This window comes from Ranitomeya variabilis, chromosome 2 (genome assembly GCF_051348905.1).
Source record: "Ranitomeya variabilis isolate aRanVar5 chromosome 2, aRanVar5.hap1, whole genome shotgun sequence".
NCBI lineage: Eukaryota > Metazoa > Chordata > Amphibia > Anura > Dendrobatidae > Ranitomeya > Ranitomeya variabilis.
Genome location: NC_135233.1, coordinates 135,518,609 through 135,535,288, shown reverse-complemented (window position 1 = coordinate 135,535,288; position 16,680 = coordinate 135,518,609). Strand labels below are relative to the sequence as shown.

Sequence of the window (16,680 nt, the reverse complement as noted above, 5' to 3'; positions counted from 1 at the left end):
TCAACAGGATTTGTATTACTGCCAAATGATACCCCATTGATTTCTGTAGGGAATAAATCAGCTTTTCAAATATTTTCAGATTACTGAAATTATTGCTCATGCATCTAAACTTTTTATATCGTGTATATATATATATATATATATATATCTATAATCACAATTACACTCTATACAGCGCGTCAATTTTTTCTAACACGTCTGACCACTTGTTCTTGAAAGCTAACTCCATATTCTTCATCAAGGTGTGTGCTGCACTTGGGTGGGAGACTAGCATAGTGCTCAATTATTTACCAGTATTCGTAAATCTGCCTAATTTATTTAAAGCATAGTTTTAATCAGAAGCCGACACAGATAGAAAAAGGCAGCTGTGCAAGAACAGTGTAAGGTCACCAATGGACTGTCCGCCCCTTGTTCTAAGTATCCTGCCAAAGCATAGTGATACTGTTTATTATATGTAACCATGGAATGTTCTTCTCATTGTACTTAAAGGATAACTGTTATTTCAAGCATCCTTTCAGAATAAACTGCCCTGTGTGTACATGATGAATAGCACCATTATGGGCCATTTTATGACTTGTATCTTACATTTTCACTAGTTTTGCTGCGGACTTGATCTCTTAATTTACAATTGACTCTGAATTGGTAGGAAGAATGTAGCTGCTATTGTGGTGATTAGTATGATTGAGGGAAGGTATGCATGTGCAGTGCCTAGGACTCCGTTAGTGTGCGTGTTGGGGTATGTTGATGAAATTAGAACTAATATCTCTAAGAAGTTGGCCGATGCCAGGCTGCTGTTCATGGCCAGGAAATTAATTGCCAGATATTGGGTGAGGGCAGTACCACCCTCCAAAAAGGAATATATTCAGCAAGTGGACTATACAGTTTGTATAGATGAAAGTATATATTGGAGAAGAAATGCGTTACCAACGTTTGAACAAATTTGGGCATCATGGTTGCGGATAACGTAGGGAGGTATTATGGACCTTTAAGATATAGTTGAGGGTTGCATAAAGGCTCCTGAGTGAGTGTCCTGTTCCAGCTGCATATTACAGTGTGGTGTATATATTGCAAAATTTGGTTTTGGCTCCCAGAGGGAGGTAAAAATGTGATTGCTGTCTACTGGGGGGAGGTGGGGAGTGTTTTGAGTGGGGAACAGGTGGTGATGGGGTGGGGGAACCAAAACATTTTATACATGCCTAATTGTATGTTATTGGGTATAAGTTGTATTTGCTCTACTTGTTAAAAAAAAAATAATCTGATTTAAAAAGAGTCTAGCTGCTATGATGTCTACCAGTCTAGCTGCTATGATGTCTACCATACAGACAGAAGGGTATTCCTTCTCTTCACGCCTTAGTTGGGATACAGGCAGAAGTAACATTCTGAAATTATATAGCATTACTGAGCTCTGGGGGGAGGTAAAAGACTTGTTAGAAAGCTTAGCTTGATCTTTCTGTATCTCGTGCTGCTTGTTTTCTTTCTTTGCTCCACTCTCCTCTGTACACACCCGTTTATAGAGTATAATAAAAGGTAACCTGATACATTACTCTGCTGGTAGTCCCTTTTTCCTTGAGCAAGAAAGACTTGAGCTGTATTTTTCTGAGTGGATGGTGAGTTCAGGAGGCAGGGAGTAAGGAAAAGAAGAGGCTCATAAGTGGTGAAAGTAGCATATTTTTCTGATAAAATATTCTAATGTAATGTTTATCTGAATTAACAGTTAATAAGCCCAAGAACAAGAGAGGTGTGAATATAACACGCATATAGTGTGGCCCACTGGAAAAATTATTTTTCTGGTCACTGGGAATCCTCCACAATATAGTATAACACACAATTAGATACTAGAGTTGCCCCCGCCAATAAATTACATTGGAATAGTTGCTGTATTTTACAACTTAAATTGTGTTGTGTAAAGGCTCACCCCTGTCAATGTGATTGATATACATTTTGACTATATAATATGAAACAACACCATGATTTATTTTTGGACAATAAGACTCATAAGATGCACTCCAAATTTTCAGAAGTAAAATGGGTAAAAAAATGAATGCTTCAAATAGGGGTCCCACTTAAAGTCTGAATTCAACTTACTGGGAGGGAGATTGGCATCGCTGTTGGAGCGAGGTCCCAGGAGGTGTTCGGTGGGCCGGTGTTGATGTGACTCCCATCCCAGGCTGGTGCGGCAGGTTTGGTGGTGGAACCGGGGTCTCCACCAACATTTTGTGAAACCCGAAGCCCCCGCACATCTATTGCTGCAATGCGGTGTCCTCCGGGAAAATGGCCGATGGAAGTGACACATGCACAAATTGGGATATCGTTGCCAAGATCTTAATCTGCCCATCCGGGCTTTCACAAAATGTCAGCGCAGCCCCCCGCATCACTGAACACTGCCGAATACTGCCACACCAGTCTGGGATGGGAGTCATATCTTCAACATACAGTGGGGGACCACTGAACACCCCCTATTCTCAGCACAGGGCTGGAAGAATCACCTGACTCCTGCAGCTGCCACACTCCTGGTAAGTAAATTCTGACTATAAGATGCACCCCCATTTCCCCCAAAAAAAATTTGGGAAAAAAGTGCGTCTTATAGTCAGAAAAATACAGTATATTGAAAAATCCCCATAGTTAGCAAATTACTTTGCATGCCGGATTTCTTAGAGGTTTTCCGTGTTAAGTACTATATACCGTCTTATTGTTCCATGTTCTGTTTTGATACAGAATTAAAATTCACACTACTTACTGTAAGCTTCATTGATCTTTTTGGCCCTCAAATCAGTTTTTTAATGTTGACATCTATGCTACAACTGTTTTCTCAAATTTCTGTGGTGTGAATTTGGATTTTCCTTGCAATTTTTTTAAATTCTTTTAAGTTACTTTAGCCATATGTCTTGCATTACAAAGTAAATTTCATTATATTTCACTCATTGCCCATCCACAAAACCTTGTAAAATGCTGGATTTGTCTCGGGTTTCCTCCAGCTTCATCAACAATATAATTTTCAGATCTTTTTTTTTTCTCCGTTTCCAGACTATAAGGCATCTGGTATTAGTCCTAGCAATTGACCTATCTATACTATGTGTCCATACAGTACATAGAAATGTTTGAATCTATGTAGTCGCACTATGATATCATATACTGAACTATATGGACTATGTTTAGATAAAAATTTTCTAACTATGAATCATTTATGTGCTGCTTTACAATATACATATTCTAGTGTAGAACAGTATGATATACTGTATAGTGAAAATATATAACCTGTAAAATCTCTACTATCTTGAATGTGGAAATTCTTGAAAAAAAATTATTTCATTAGTAAATTGAAGCTAGTTATGACTTGTGACTCTGAACCTGACAATGCTGGAACATCAGAATTTTCCTCTTTCATTGATTGTCAGTAATTACAGAGCACTGTGCACTGTGATGAGGATTGGTTGTGCTTTAATGTAGAAGCAGTTTATTATATACTTTTTTTTATTTTAGACAGTCTTTTATTGTTTTTTTTAGAGAAGCTCAACATATACAGTGGCATGTAAAACTTTGGGCACCCCTGGTCGAAATTACAGCAATTGTGAACAGTTAAGCAAGTTGCAGATGAAATCATCTCTCACAGGCCGAAAGTTAAAGATAGAAGTAGAAAATCAGGAGAGCAAAAAAAAAAGCGCAAATAGGGTCTTAACTGTCATGATCCGGACCGGGTTTTGGATTTTGTCTCTCTCTTCCCCGGTCTGGTCATGTCAGGGGTTAACGTTCTGCCTCGTTTTGGTTTCAGGTCTGCTATTTCTCTGTGCTGCATCCTGCAGGCAGTGTCAGTTATACTTCCTGTCTACAGCGTGAGTAGCTGACTCTGGTGAAACCCTGATTTGTCCTGCTGAGTTTAGCTGCCCGTGTGTGTGTTCATTCCTCTCTTCCCATCCCAACTCTGACCTGACTCTGTCTTTTTCTTCTGATACCTCTGCTTCGGACTGGTACTGACCTCTTGGCTTTCCTCTGACTCCGTGTGTGATTTTCCCCTTGGTACTACTCTACTCTTTGGTGTCGATTCGGCTTGTTTGACTATTCTGCTGAACCTTGTGGTAGCCTTTCTGCAGTTCTGGTCTGCTCTGAACAAGTTTTCTGTCCTCTCTCCACTCTGCTGCCACCTAGTGGAGTTTGCATTTACCCACAGAGCTGCAGTGTGGCATTAGCAGGTTAAAAACATGGGGTTCACCGGGGAGAGGTACTCTCACCTTGTTTTGTTTCAACTAAGCAACATGTGAAAGGCATGGATCAGCTGCTGCAGGACAAGGGTCCAAAGACTGAGGATAATGTAGAAACCGGGTTTATGTGTCCAAATCTGCGCTGCTGATAAAGATGGATGGCAGACGATATTCTTCAAAGCTTTATTTCAAAACAGGTTAATAGTCAACGCGTTTCGAGGTCATGCAGGACCTCTTCCTCAGGACGAAACCTTACCTTTTTGTCCTGAGGAAGAGGTCCTGTTATGTTTCCAAAATTGTGCTGATGTAAAGTAGACATGTGGGAAATGTTATTTATTAACTATTTTGTGTGACACCACTCAAGGGCACAAAAATTTCAATTTTTTTCATAAATAAATGCAAGTCATATCGAATAAATGTTACCACTATCATGAAGTACAATATGTCATGGAAAACAGTCTCAGAATCAGTTCGATCCGTTAAAGCGTTCCACAGTGACAGTGGTCAGATTTGTAAATTTTGGTCAAAATTAGCTCAGTCACTAAAGGCTGAGTCACAAATAACGATATCGTTAACGATATTGTTGCAACGTCACGCTTTTGGTGACGTAGCAACGATCCCGCTAACGATCTCATTATGTGTGACAGCGACCAACGATCAGGCCCCCTGCTGGGAGGTCGTTGGAATGATCAGGACCATTTTTTGGTCGCTGATCACCCGCTGTCATGGCTGGATCGGCGTGTGTGACGCCGATCCAGCGATGTGTTCACTTGTAGCCAGGGTAAATATCGGGTTACTAAGAGCCGCGCTTAGTAACCCGATATTTACCCTGGTTACCATTGTAAAAGTTAAAAAAAACAAACAGTACATACATTCTGATGTCTGTCACGTCCCCCGGCGTCCACAGGGTTAAAACTGCTTTCGGCAGGAGCGCTGCGCACACGCTGCTGCTGAGAGCTTCCCTGCACTGACTGTGTCAGCGCCGGCCGTAAAGCAGAGCACAGCGGTGACGTCACCGCTGTTACTGCCGGCGCTGAGACATTCAGTGCAGGGAAGCTCTCGGCAGCAGTGCGTGCTTTAGCAGCGCTCTTGCCGAAAGCAGTTTTAACCCTGGGGACGTGACAGACATCAGAATGTGATATGTAGTGGTTTTTTTTGTTACTTTTACAATGGTAACCAGGGTAAATATCGGGTTACTAAGCGCGGCCCTGCACTTAGTAACCCGATGTTTACCCTGGTTACCCGGGTCCGGCAGGGGGACTTCGGCATCATTGAAGACAGTTTCAACGATGCCGAAGTCGTTCCCCTGATCGTTGGTCGCTGGAGAGAGCTGTCTGTGTGACAGCTCCCCAGTGACCACACAACGACTTACCAACGATCACGGCCAGGTCGTATCGCTGGTCGTGGTCGTTGGTAAGTCGTTTAGTGTAACGGTACCTTAAGAGGTTAACCTTCAAAATAGTTGTGCTCAGATCTGTTGATTGGTTGCTAATTCTCTTCTGATTGATTCTCTTCACATCCTACATGACTTCACAAAGAAGTCACACTGTGACTATAAGTTATATAGAGTTTTACTGGTCATACAGTATATAGCTGAGCACAATAATATTAACAGCAATTGAAGGAATGATTCTAAAGCAAACATGTATTATTAAAAAAATCTGATTTTATAAAACTCACTACATCACCAACAAAATAAATATTACTTTTCTGCCATCTGTGTTGGATAGCTGCACGTTTCCCTGCAGACATTTAAGTATGAAAAATAATGTTTTAGTTAAACGTGCAGTAATACTAACTTGGCCATCAATTCCTCAAAAGCTAGTCATAAGATCTGTTCAAGAAAAACTTTTGTTCTGCCAGTAGTATGTTGAGGATCTGTTCCTTATCAAACATTTCTCCTAGATTATGCCTTCAAGTGAAAGAAAAGCAGGACGGTACATAAGGAGTTAGACTGGCTAGACTTATTACATACCAAGGGCATTTCTGCCACCTGTGTGTTCTGTAGATGTGTTAGTATTTGTCTGTAAAATCTTTGTAGACCAAGTCAGTATTCTTTTTTTAAATTGTAATTTTTATTGAAAATTTTTCACATTTTGCAGAAAAAGAAAAAATAATTAGGCATTTTAGATTTTTCACTATCATTTATAGGTTAAAAGCCAATCTTATACTATAGTAATAGTTAAACATTTTCAAGTAGATAAAGAGTAAAATTTTACAAACACACCCACAGACTCAGACAAATCAATACCGTATTCTACAAGTATTTCCAAGTGTTTCAACTATTTTTTACATGTTTAAGTTTTTAGACCAAAAATATACAATTTGCCTTGCAGTTGTAATTAAGCAAGCTAACCAGTTGCCAGAGTTTAGTATTTATGGCTATTACCAGTGATATTGGCATTTTTATATTCAGTTATGATGGCTATTTTTGCTAAAATTACAAGAAGTAGTGCAAATGTTTTAGTTATCACTTTTGATTGAGTTTACTATCAATTTCAGAGGAGTTGGTTCTAAGATGGCTTACGAATGTGGCTGTTCTTCATGTTGTAATCTTTTTTTTTTTTTTTAGAAATATTCACAGCAATTAACTAGAATAATGACAATATGATTCAAGTTAATATATGACGTGATAGCCATTTAGTATATTGGAGTCACTCCAATGGACGAGAGATGCTTCACGCATATCTAGAAGTGATGAGGTCTGAGCTGACAATAGAAACAAACGTTTTGTTTTGTATTTAGTAATTTGCACTGAAGTGCTGGTAAAACTACTGGGTCAGATGACAGCGTACTGTCAGCCTCATAAGTGCCACCAAATCCCTTGTTAGCTTCTACTACTAATGGTAAAGTTAGAAACCATGCAGACAGCCAGGAGGAGAAGCTGTACAGCAAAAGAGGAATGCCTGTGCTGTAGCTAGCTACCAAGTGGGTGTGAGTAGCACCCACTATGAAGGTGTGCTACCCCAGAGCTTAGTCAGGACCACAATGGAGCATGTACAACACTCCAAACTTAACTTCCATTAGCATAGTTTCTTCAATGAGCAAGAGACCAGTGCATCTTCCAAAAACTACTTCAAATAGACAAGTCTTAATATTGAGTTAAGAGTAAGTCTATCAACAGAAGATTAGCCCAGTGAGAAGGTTGCCACCCCAGAAACGTCTTGAAGACTGTTCCCTAAGTGTGAGAAACTGTGATGAGGTGACCTTGAGTGTAGGTCACAAAAATTAATGAAATGCCAGGTAGGTTACTGCAGTATGCGACTGCTACGCTGAAAACTGAGAGGAGGCTGTTTTATGCTTTGTGAATGCATGCTCTACTGTATCGTTAGCAACACAAGAGACTGCCACTTAGTAGAGAAGCCGCTGAAGAGTCGGTAAACTGTTACAAATGGAAACCCATTGCTTTATCTACAAACTATCTGCATCAATTCAAGTAATCTATTGCCCTTTGGGCATCTCCCGATCTGGTTGCATCATATAAAACTCTGTAACCATCAAGCTAGTTTCCTTCCTGGGAGTAAATTGATGAATTCTCGTGTGTGTCATCTGTGTACACCGCTTTAGTCAGGGGCAGACACTGATAGCTTGGGGCCCCTGTGCAAGAAATGTGTCTGGGCCCCCCTCCTTTTATGGCGACAAATCTCTCTCTCTCTCTCTCTCTCTCGCTCTCTCTCTCTCTCTATATATATATATATATATCTATATATATATATCTATATATATATATATATATATATATATATCCACACATACATATACAGTATACTGTATATCTTACATATTCTTATTTATTATGTATATTATGTCTCTTATTACACAGTGCCCTCTCTTCTTATGCACAGCTCTGTCCCTTACATATCGGATTATATAGAGCCCTGATTTTTATTGCATACTGTCCTCTCTTGTTAGATATGTAATGCAATGAAGGCTGATGGAGCATAGGAAAGCTTCTTTTCTAATGGATGAGCTGATAGACTGGTCAGCTGATGAGATGCTACCCCATCAGAAGTCATTTTATATTCTAATAAGACAGGGGAACTATGTAAAAAAGAGGGCGCTGTGAATAACAAAAATACGCTATGTAATGGACAGTGCTGTACATAACAGCAGAGATATATAATAAGGGACGGCACCATATATAACTAGAGAGGATGGTACTTAATAAGGGATGGTGTTAAACTTAATAAAAGAGGAAACTATGTAATTAAGGATGGCACTATACATAATAAGTGAATACGCTATATACTAAGGGACTGTGCTATACGTAATAAGTTAATACACTATATACTAAAGGACTGTGCTATACATAATAAGTGAATATGCTATATACTAAGGGACTGAGTTATACATAATAAGTGAGTACACTATATACTAAGGGACTGTGCTAAACATAAGTGAGTACGCTGTACACTAAGGGACTGTGCTAAACACAATAAGTGAGTACACTTTATACTAAGAGACTATTCTATACATAAGTGAGTATGGCACTATACATAATAAGTGAATACGCTATATACTAAGGGACTGTGCTATACGTAATAAGTTAATACACTATATACTAAGGGACTGTGCTAAACATAATAAGTGAGTACGCTGTACACTAAGGGACTGTGTTATACATAATAAGTGAGTACACTATATACTAAGGGACTGTGCTAAACATAATAAATGAGTACACTATATACTAAGACACTGTGCTAAACCTAATAAGTGAGTACACTATACACTAAGGGACTGTGCTAAACATAATAAGCGAGTACACTATATACTAAGGTACTGCACTATACATAATAAGTGAGTATAATATATATTAAGGCACTGTGCTAAACATAAGTGAGTACACTTTATACTAAGGGACTGTGCTATACATAATAAGTGAGTACACTATACACTATGGGACTGTGCTTTACATAAGAAGTGAGTACACTATATGCCCTAGGGACTGTGCTATGCATAATAAGGCTACATTCCTGTATCTGTGTGCAGTGTCAGTGTGCTGCACGCTTTTACAGATGCAGTGAGCATGTCCTATTCTGATCCTCAAGATCGAAATCAGAACAGGACATTCTCTGACCCTAACAGATCTCTTTCTCACATCAGTGATTTTCACGGATGTGTGAATAGACATATAAAACGCTACGAGTTCGTGTGTTGTCTGATAAAAAAAAATCTGGAAGCACACGGACGTATCACATGAATGCGAGAATGTGGCCTAAGGGATTTTACAGATAACATTATTACACAGAACAGATACAGAATAATATTTACATCCAGGCACTTACCGCTGATGTGTTGTCTAATAACAGCAGTTTTCTGCTGTTTCTTCTCCATTTAGTCAGACCTTCATGTCAACATCTCTCAGCCACAACTCATTTTTTCACGATGATCATTGCAGCCCTGAAAATAACAAGGTCATATACATTGTATATATACATGTCTCCTCCCCGAATACAGATATGTACCCTACGCACCATTAAAAATATAAAATAAGCACTGTTCCCTCTTTTAACTATAATCTCTGCTCCCCAAAAATATAAATTATTCAGTCTGTGACTCTACCCAATTAACTGTAAGGCTATGTGCACAAGGAAAATATGCAAGGTTTTACAGTACAAGCGAAGTGAATGAAATCCCTGAAGTCTCATGCACACGTTGCATCTTTTTTCCTTGCAGATTTTCAGCAGATTAAAATTTGCATAATGTCAATTTTTGCAATGTGTTTCACCTACACTACTGAATGGGGGAAAATACACAACAAAAGCATAGCAAAAACGTGGCAAAAAAAAATAATTTTATGCAGCCTTCTTCCTGTCAACACATTAGGACATGCAGCAAAATTTTCTCCTTTAAATCCTGAATGTGTGCACATAGACTTAGTCCCTGTCCTGTGTCCCCATCATTCATTATAAGTCCTTGATAGCATCATAATGAATTTGGAGGTGGGAGAAGACGCTATCAGGTACTGAGCATCCTCTGCCACCTCCCAATTCATTACAAGTCCCTGACAACGTCTTCTCCGACCTTTCAATTCATCATAAAGGGTCCTAATCACCATACCCTGTCCTCTACTTTTGCCCAATAAATTTTAAGTCCCCGATAGCTTCACAATAAATTGTGAAATGGGGGAGGACACTATCAGGGGCTTAGCACCCTCCTCTACCACCCAAATCATTTTACATCCATATCTAATGTCTTCCTCCCTCTCCCCTAGTTCATAAGTCCATTATAAGTCCTCCTAACTCCCATTCCAATCCCCCACATTCCTCAGTGACCTTTCCCCACCTCCACCATTGCCTTCTCCTCCACCACCACCTCAATCATTGCTCTCCCCCACCACCACCTCCATCATTGTTCTCCCCCACCACCACCTCCATCATTGCTTTCCCCCACCATCTCCATTGCTCTCCCCCACCATCTCCATCATTGCTCTCCCCAACCACCTTTATCATTGATCTCTCTACCACCTCCATCATTGCTCTCCCCACCACCTCCATCATTTCTCTCCCCCACCACCTCCATCATTGCTAACCCCATAATTGCTCTATCTACCACCTCCATCATTGCTCTCCCCCACCACCTCCATCATTGCTCTCCCCCACCACCTCCATCATTGCTCTCTACCACCTCCATCATTGCTCTCCCCCACCACCGCCATCATTGCTATCTCCACCACCTCCATCATTGCTCTCCCCACCACCTCCATCATTGCTCTCCCCCACCACCTCCATCATTGCTCTCCCCCACCACCTCCATCATTGCTCTCTACCACCTCCATTATTGCTCTCCCCCACCACCGCCATCACTGATATCTCCACCACCTCCATCATTGCTCTCCACACCTCCATCATTGCTCTCCCCACCATCTCCATCATTGCGCTCCCCCACCACCTCCATCATTGCCCTCTCCACCACCTCCATCATTGCTCTCCCCACCATCTCCATCATTGCTCTCCCCCACCACCGCCATCATTGATATCTCCACCACCTCCATCATTGCTCTCTCCACCACCTCCATCATTGCTCTCCCCACCATCTCCATCATTGCTCTCCACCACCACCTCCATCATTGCTCTCCCCCACCACCTCCATCATTGCTCTCCCCCACCACCTCCATCATTGCTCCCTACCACCTCCATTATTGCTCTCCCCCACCTCCGCCATCATTGCTATCTCCACCACCTCCATCATTGCTCTCCCCACCACCTCCATCATTGCTCTCCCCCACCACCTCCATCATTGCTCTCCCCCACCACCTCCATCATTGCTCTCTACCACCTCCATTATTGCTCTCCCCCACCACCGCCATCACTGATATCTCCACCACCTCCATCATTGCTCTCCACCACCTCCATCATTGCTCTCCCCACCATCTCCATCATTGCGCTCCCCCACCACCTCCATCATTGCCCTCTCCACCACCTTCATCATTGCTCTCCCCACCATCTCCATCATTGCTCTCCCCCACCACCGCCATCATTGATATCTCCACCACCTCCATCATTGCTCTCTCCACCACCTCCATCATTGCTCTCCCCACCATCTCCATCATTGCTCTCCCCCACCACCTACATCATTGCTCTCCCCCACCACCTCCATCATTGCTCTCTACCACCTCCATTATTGCTCCGCCCCACCTCCGACATCATTGCTATCTCCACCACCTCCAACGTTGCTCTCTCCACCACCTCCAACGTTGCTCTCTCCACCACCTCCACCATTGCTCTCCCCCACCACCTCCATCATTGCTCTCCCCCACCACACCCAGCATTGCTTTCCCCACCACATCCGTCATTGCTCTCCCACACCATCCCATAATTGCTCTCCCACACCACCCCCATAATTGCTCTTTCCACCACCACCCCCATAATTGCTCTCTCCACCACCCCCCATAATTGCTCTCTCCACCACCCCCATCATTGCTCTCCCCACCACCAACATCATTGCTTTCTCCCACCACCTCCATCATTGCTCTCCCCTTCCACCTCCATCATTGCTCTTCCCCCTTTCTGTCTGACACAGCTGCGCTCTGAATGCTGACATAATCCAGCCGTGTGGCTGTGTCAGACAGGAAGTGTCGGAAGGAAGCACAGGACGGATCCCTGCAGCTCCACTCTGGTGACATTTTCTCCTGTAGGCAGCGGAGCTGCAGGGATCGCTACCTGCCCGCATGGCACATGCAACCTGGCCATGGGTACCCGGAGCCTCGGGGCCAGAGAAACAGGCCAGATTGCCCTCATTATTAGCTGCTCTGCATGGGCCCCCCTGCACCTCTGGGCCCAGGTGCAGCTGCATCGGCCGTATGTCCGCCCCTGGCTTTAAGACGTTGTACAGGATAGTTTGTGGATTAAGCAGCGGATAAGCACATGCTTTTGCTTTACACCATCAGGTGAGCAGCTCCCTGTTTAAAATACCGCACTTAATCTGAAGATAAGACCCTATATGTGCTTTTTTTCTCCCTAATTTACTAGTACCTGCCCCTTGCTTTAGTAATGCATCCATTAGTCGGGGACGACTGTATGACCCAGGGCTGCCACATCCTGCAGTATTATTTACAGGGGAACACAACCACAACGCCACCATGTACATAAATGTACTATGCGGTGTATTTCTAGATATTATTGTGAAATGAAGATCAATGGAGTGTTAAGAAGATGACCAACATTAATCAGCAATGTGAAAATATCTCAACATTCCTTTCTTCAAGATGTAAACGTTTCCAAAAAAATCCATCTTGTACTGAAATAATTATTATTTTTTTTGTAGATCATTATGATGAAGAAGTAAAGCAGTGCTACTATAATCTCATTAATGCCAACTTCTGCGAGAACGTACTGACTGTAAATGTCAGCAAGCAAGAATGCTGCTGTACATTGGGTGCTGCCTGGGGAGATACCTGCGAGATGTTCCCATGTCCTGTTTTAGGATCAGGTATGTGTATAGCCAGACTTTGACAACAAATTAAATTGCTATTATATCACATAGAGGTTGAAAATACAAGTCACATGTAAATTGTATTAAGAAAAGTAACTATTATAATTCCTTAATTCAGTATATTCTCATATATGCTGAATGAAAAGCAACATCTGGGTTTGTTTCTCTTAGATGAATATGCAGTGTTGTGTCCTGAAGGGAAAGGCTACATCCCATCCAAAGAGTCCCTTTATGAAGGAAATGGCTTGACCTACCAAGGTTAGTCTCTCCTAGCCTTTTTTTAACATTGATTGAATTTGTATAACTGTTTGATATGAGGCTGGGAAATGTACTCTTAAAGCAGGTGTCCAATACTTGGGCAACCATGTCACAATCATCATGTCTGCCCCCAGTACAATAACCACATTTATACTCACCTCTGGTTCTGGCGCTGTTCCAGCGGTGTTGGCACTCTCCTGGGGGTCACATCACATTATGTCACGCAATCAGCGCTGGCTTCACGCTCCCCTCCTTCGGAGGAATCAAACCTTAAGAGGAAGTGAGCTGTCAGCCACAGCTCTGACTTACTCTTGATGTTTGATTTGTCCAAATACTGGGAGAGTAAAGCCGGCGCTGATTGAGCGCAGAGATTGCGTGACATAATGTAAAGTGATCCCAGGAGAGAGAATGCCAACACCGCCGGATCTGCGCTGGCACCGGAGGTGAGAATAAATGTAGTTATTTTACGGGACAGAATTTTGCAAGTAGTAGGTGACCCCTTTATTGGTGCAAAATCTTAATGTCACCTCTTGTACCAAGATTCACAGACTATAAATCTGTTTCTGTATTTTTTATTTTAATCGCTTTATCCCTATTTGTGTCTTGTTTCTTCAGATGCTGATGAGTGCATGTTGTTTGGAAATGAAATATGTAAAAACGGCTTCTGCTTAAACACAGAGGCGAGCTTTGAGTGTTACTGCAAACAAGGCACATATTATGATCCTGTGAAGCTACAGTGTTTTGGTAAGTAGAGTATAGGAATTGCATGGAAGCAGTACAAGTGTAGGGCGCCCTGCCACTATAGACGGTTTTACTGCTTGATTGTTATGAGATGCACATTATGTCAATGGAATCTGGATTATTCTACATCTGTTGCATTTCTTGCAAGTTATGAATATTATGATTTGTAGAAAATTCTACTAAATTTAGTATTTATTGGCTATTTAATTTTGTTGTAATTTCAACAACATTTTGTTTTAAAAATTTGAACATAATTTTTTATTTAAAGAAAACCTGTCACCAGGTCAAAAGTGACCAGTTTAGGCTTCCATGAGTATTCAATTTTTCTTTTTTAAACACTAATATTTTGACATTAAACTGAAAGGCCATATCATGGTGTCAGTATTACATATACAACACATGCTGGATCAGAGTATTGCCGAGGTGGGATGTATCGTGTTTTTCGGACTATAAGACGCACCCGATTATAAGACGCACCCCCAAATTTGGTGAAGAAAAAGAGAAAAAAATAATTATTTATGTTAAATGGGGGTCTGTCTTATAATGCCAGTGTCCGTCTTACAAATCATATGCCCCTCATCCTGGTATCTATATGGCATGTGTTGCGGCTGTTGAACAGCCGTGAGACATGCAGGCGCATTGACTTGAACATATTATTCAAGCATGCTAAAGTCACTAGGTTAGCATCCAAGCATGCTTGGATGACACCTTATCCGAGCACATCTGCTCATCACTAGAAGTTATCCCTTATATGGTGGTCCGAATGCTGGGTCTCCCACCAATGCTGAGAACTGGAGCGCTAAAGAGCCACATGTGAATGGAGTGGAGAAAAACCATATCATGGTATTGTTGTCTGCATGCTATAGACCGGGCTGTCGTTTTGTCAGGCCACAAAAACTATAGAAATAATTACTGCAAAATGGATTTGTAAAAACCAAATTCAGTCTAACGAAATGTGAAAGTTACAAAGAAAACTGTTGCGAGCCTCCTGAGAAAGTGCACTAATAGGATCCTTAGTGTACAGTTTATTAATTTTCACAAGAATCTATAAATCTGTGTCGGCCTCGGAGCTGTTTTGCTAATAATACTGGAGTGTTGACTCTCCTAAGGTTCATTCACAGGTCCTCTATGGAAATCTTTCTTGTGAAGGGTGATTATCCAGCTAATTTATGTAACCTGATGCCATACTTTCTCCATTAAATCACCTTCTTCTGTCTTCAAGTTTTATACCGCATGCAAATCCCACTGTAGCCCTCACAAAATGTTCTGCTGGATAAGCAGAAAACACGTAGATCCAGCAAAGTACCAGAAACGAGGAAATAATACTTAAAGCCACAACAAAGGAACCCTTTGGCTATTCTTTACTACATAACTATATCCAATTTCATGGCCTCTTCTAATTATTTACTGAGTGCTCTTGCACAGCTGCTCTGCACAGCTGCCGATTTACTGTGGGCTTACCAAAGAACGGCTGTCATGTTAAAGCTCTTAGGTGCTTACAGGCATCAGCACTAACACTACATTTCTGTTAACCTTTAGATAATAATGAATGCGATGACCCCAGCAGTTGCATTGATGGTGAATGTATAAATACAGATGGCTCGTATACCTGTTTCTGCACGCGTCCTATGGTTCTGGATCCTACAGGAAAAAGGTGTATTAGGCCACAGGACCTTGTGGGTAAGTGTGGTAACAACGTAAAATGTTCATGAACTAAGAGTGTTAAAATTGATAATGTTTGATAAAAGACCAAATCAAATAATACACAATATTATGATACTGTATGTTACTATGTGAGTAACCTTAACAATAAATCCCAAATCTACAAATGACATCAGGGGTTGGTACAAGGACAAAAGAAATGAGTAACTTTAAATAAAATCATCACAAACCATTCATAGATTCATAAAAAATGTAAAAATATGTGTGGTGTTATATCAGAAGATCTGAAGTCAGAATATCAATCCTTGAGCTAGGCCATTGATGTTTGACCGGTGGGGATCTAGTCAGTGCAACTTCATTGCGCTTGTTCACAAAGGATCAACATGGACAGCCATCCATATGGACAGCTGCAACAAGTGAATGAGACTGAGCAGAAGTTCTTTTGGAGTTCTTTTTCTATGTGCTTTTGTAAATCAAAAAGGGTGGTACATGTGCAGCAGATCATGTCCTACCGGAAGACTACAGAGCGTTCATGAGTAGATCCTAAAAGGGTATTCTAAAGTTTGGAAGCTATTAGTGATGAGCGAATGGGCCCGGATAAGGTGTCATCTGAGCCTGCTCATGTTTTAACCGAGTGTCTTTGGCATGCTCGAAAAACATGTTATAGTCCCCGTGGCTGCATGTCTTGCAGCTGTTCGATAGCCACAGCACATGCAGGAATTTCCTGTTTGTTGGACAGTCCCTGCATGTGTTGCGGCTGTTGAACAGCCGTGAGACATGCAGGCGCGTTGACTTGAACATATTATTCAAGCATGCTAAAGTCACTAGGTTAGCATCCGAGCATGCTCGGATGACACCTTATCCGAGCACATTTGCTCATCACTAGAAG

General features: G+C 41.5%; 1 protein-coding gene across 2 annotated transcripts in view; it reads left to right on the top strand.

Moving 5' to 3' along the window:
• LTBP1 (latent transforming growth factor beta binding protein 1) overlaps positions 1–16,680 on the top strand; it is a 534,628-nt gene that overhangs the window by 449,903 nt on the left and 68,045 nt on the right. For both annotated transcript variants that reach the window (XM_077283013.1, XM_077283014.1), the window contains 4 exons: positions 12,963–13,127; positions 13,302–13,388; positions 14,004–14,132; positions 15,669–15,809. In XM_077283013.1, coding sequence (XP_077139128.1) covers positions 12,963–13,127; positions 13,302–13,388; positions 14,004–14,132; positions 15,669–15,809 — 522 coding nt within the window. The remainder of the gene's footprint in view (positions 1–12,962; positions 13,128–13,301; positions 13,389–14,003; positions 14,133–15,668; positions 15,810–16,680) is intronic.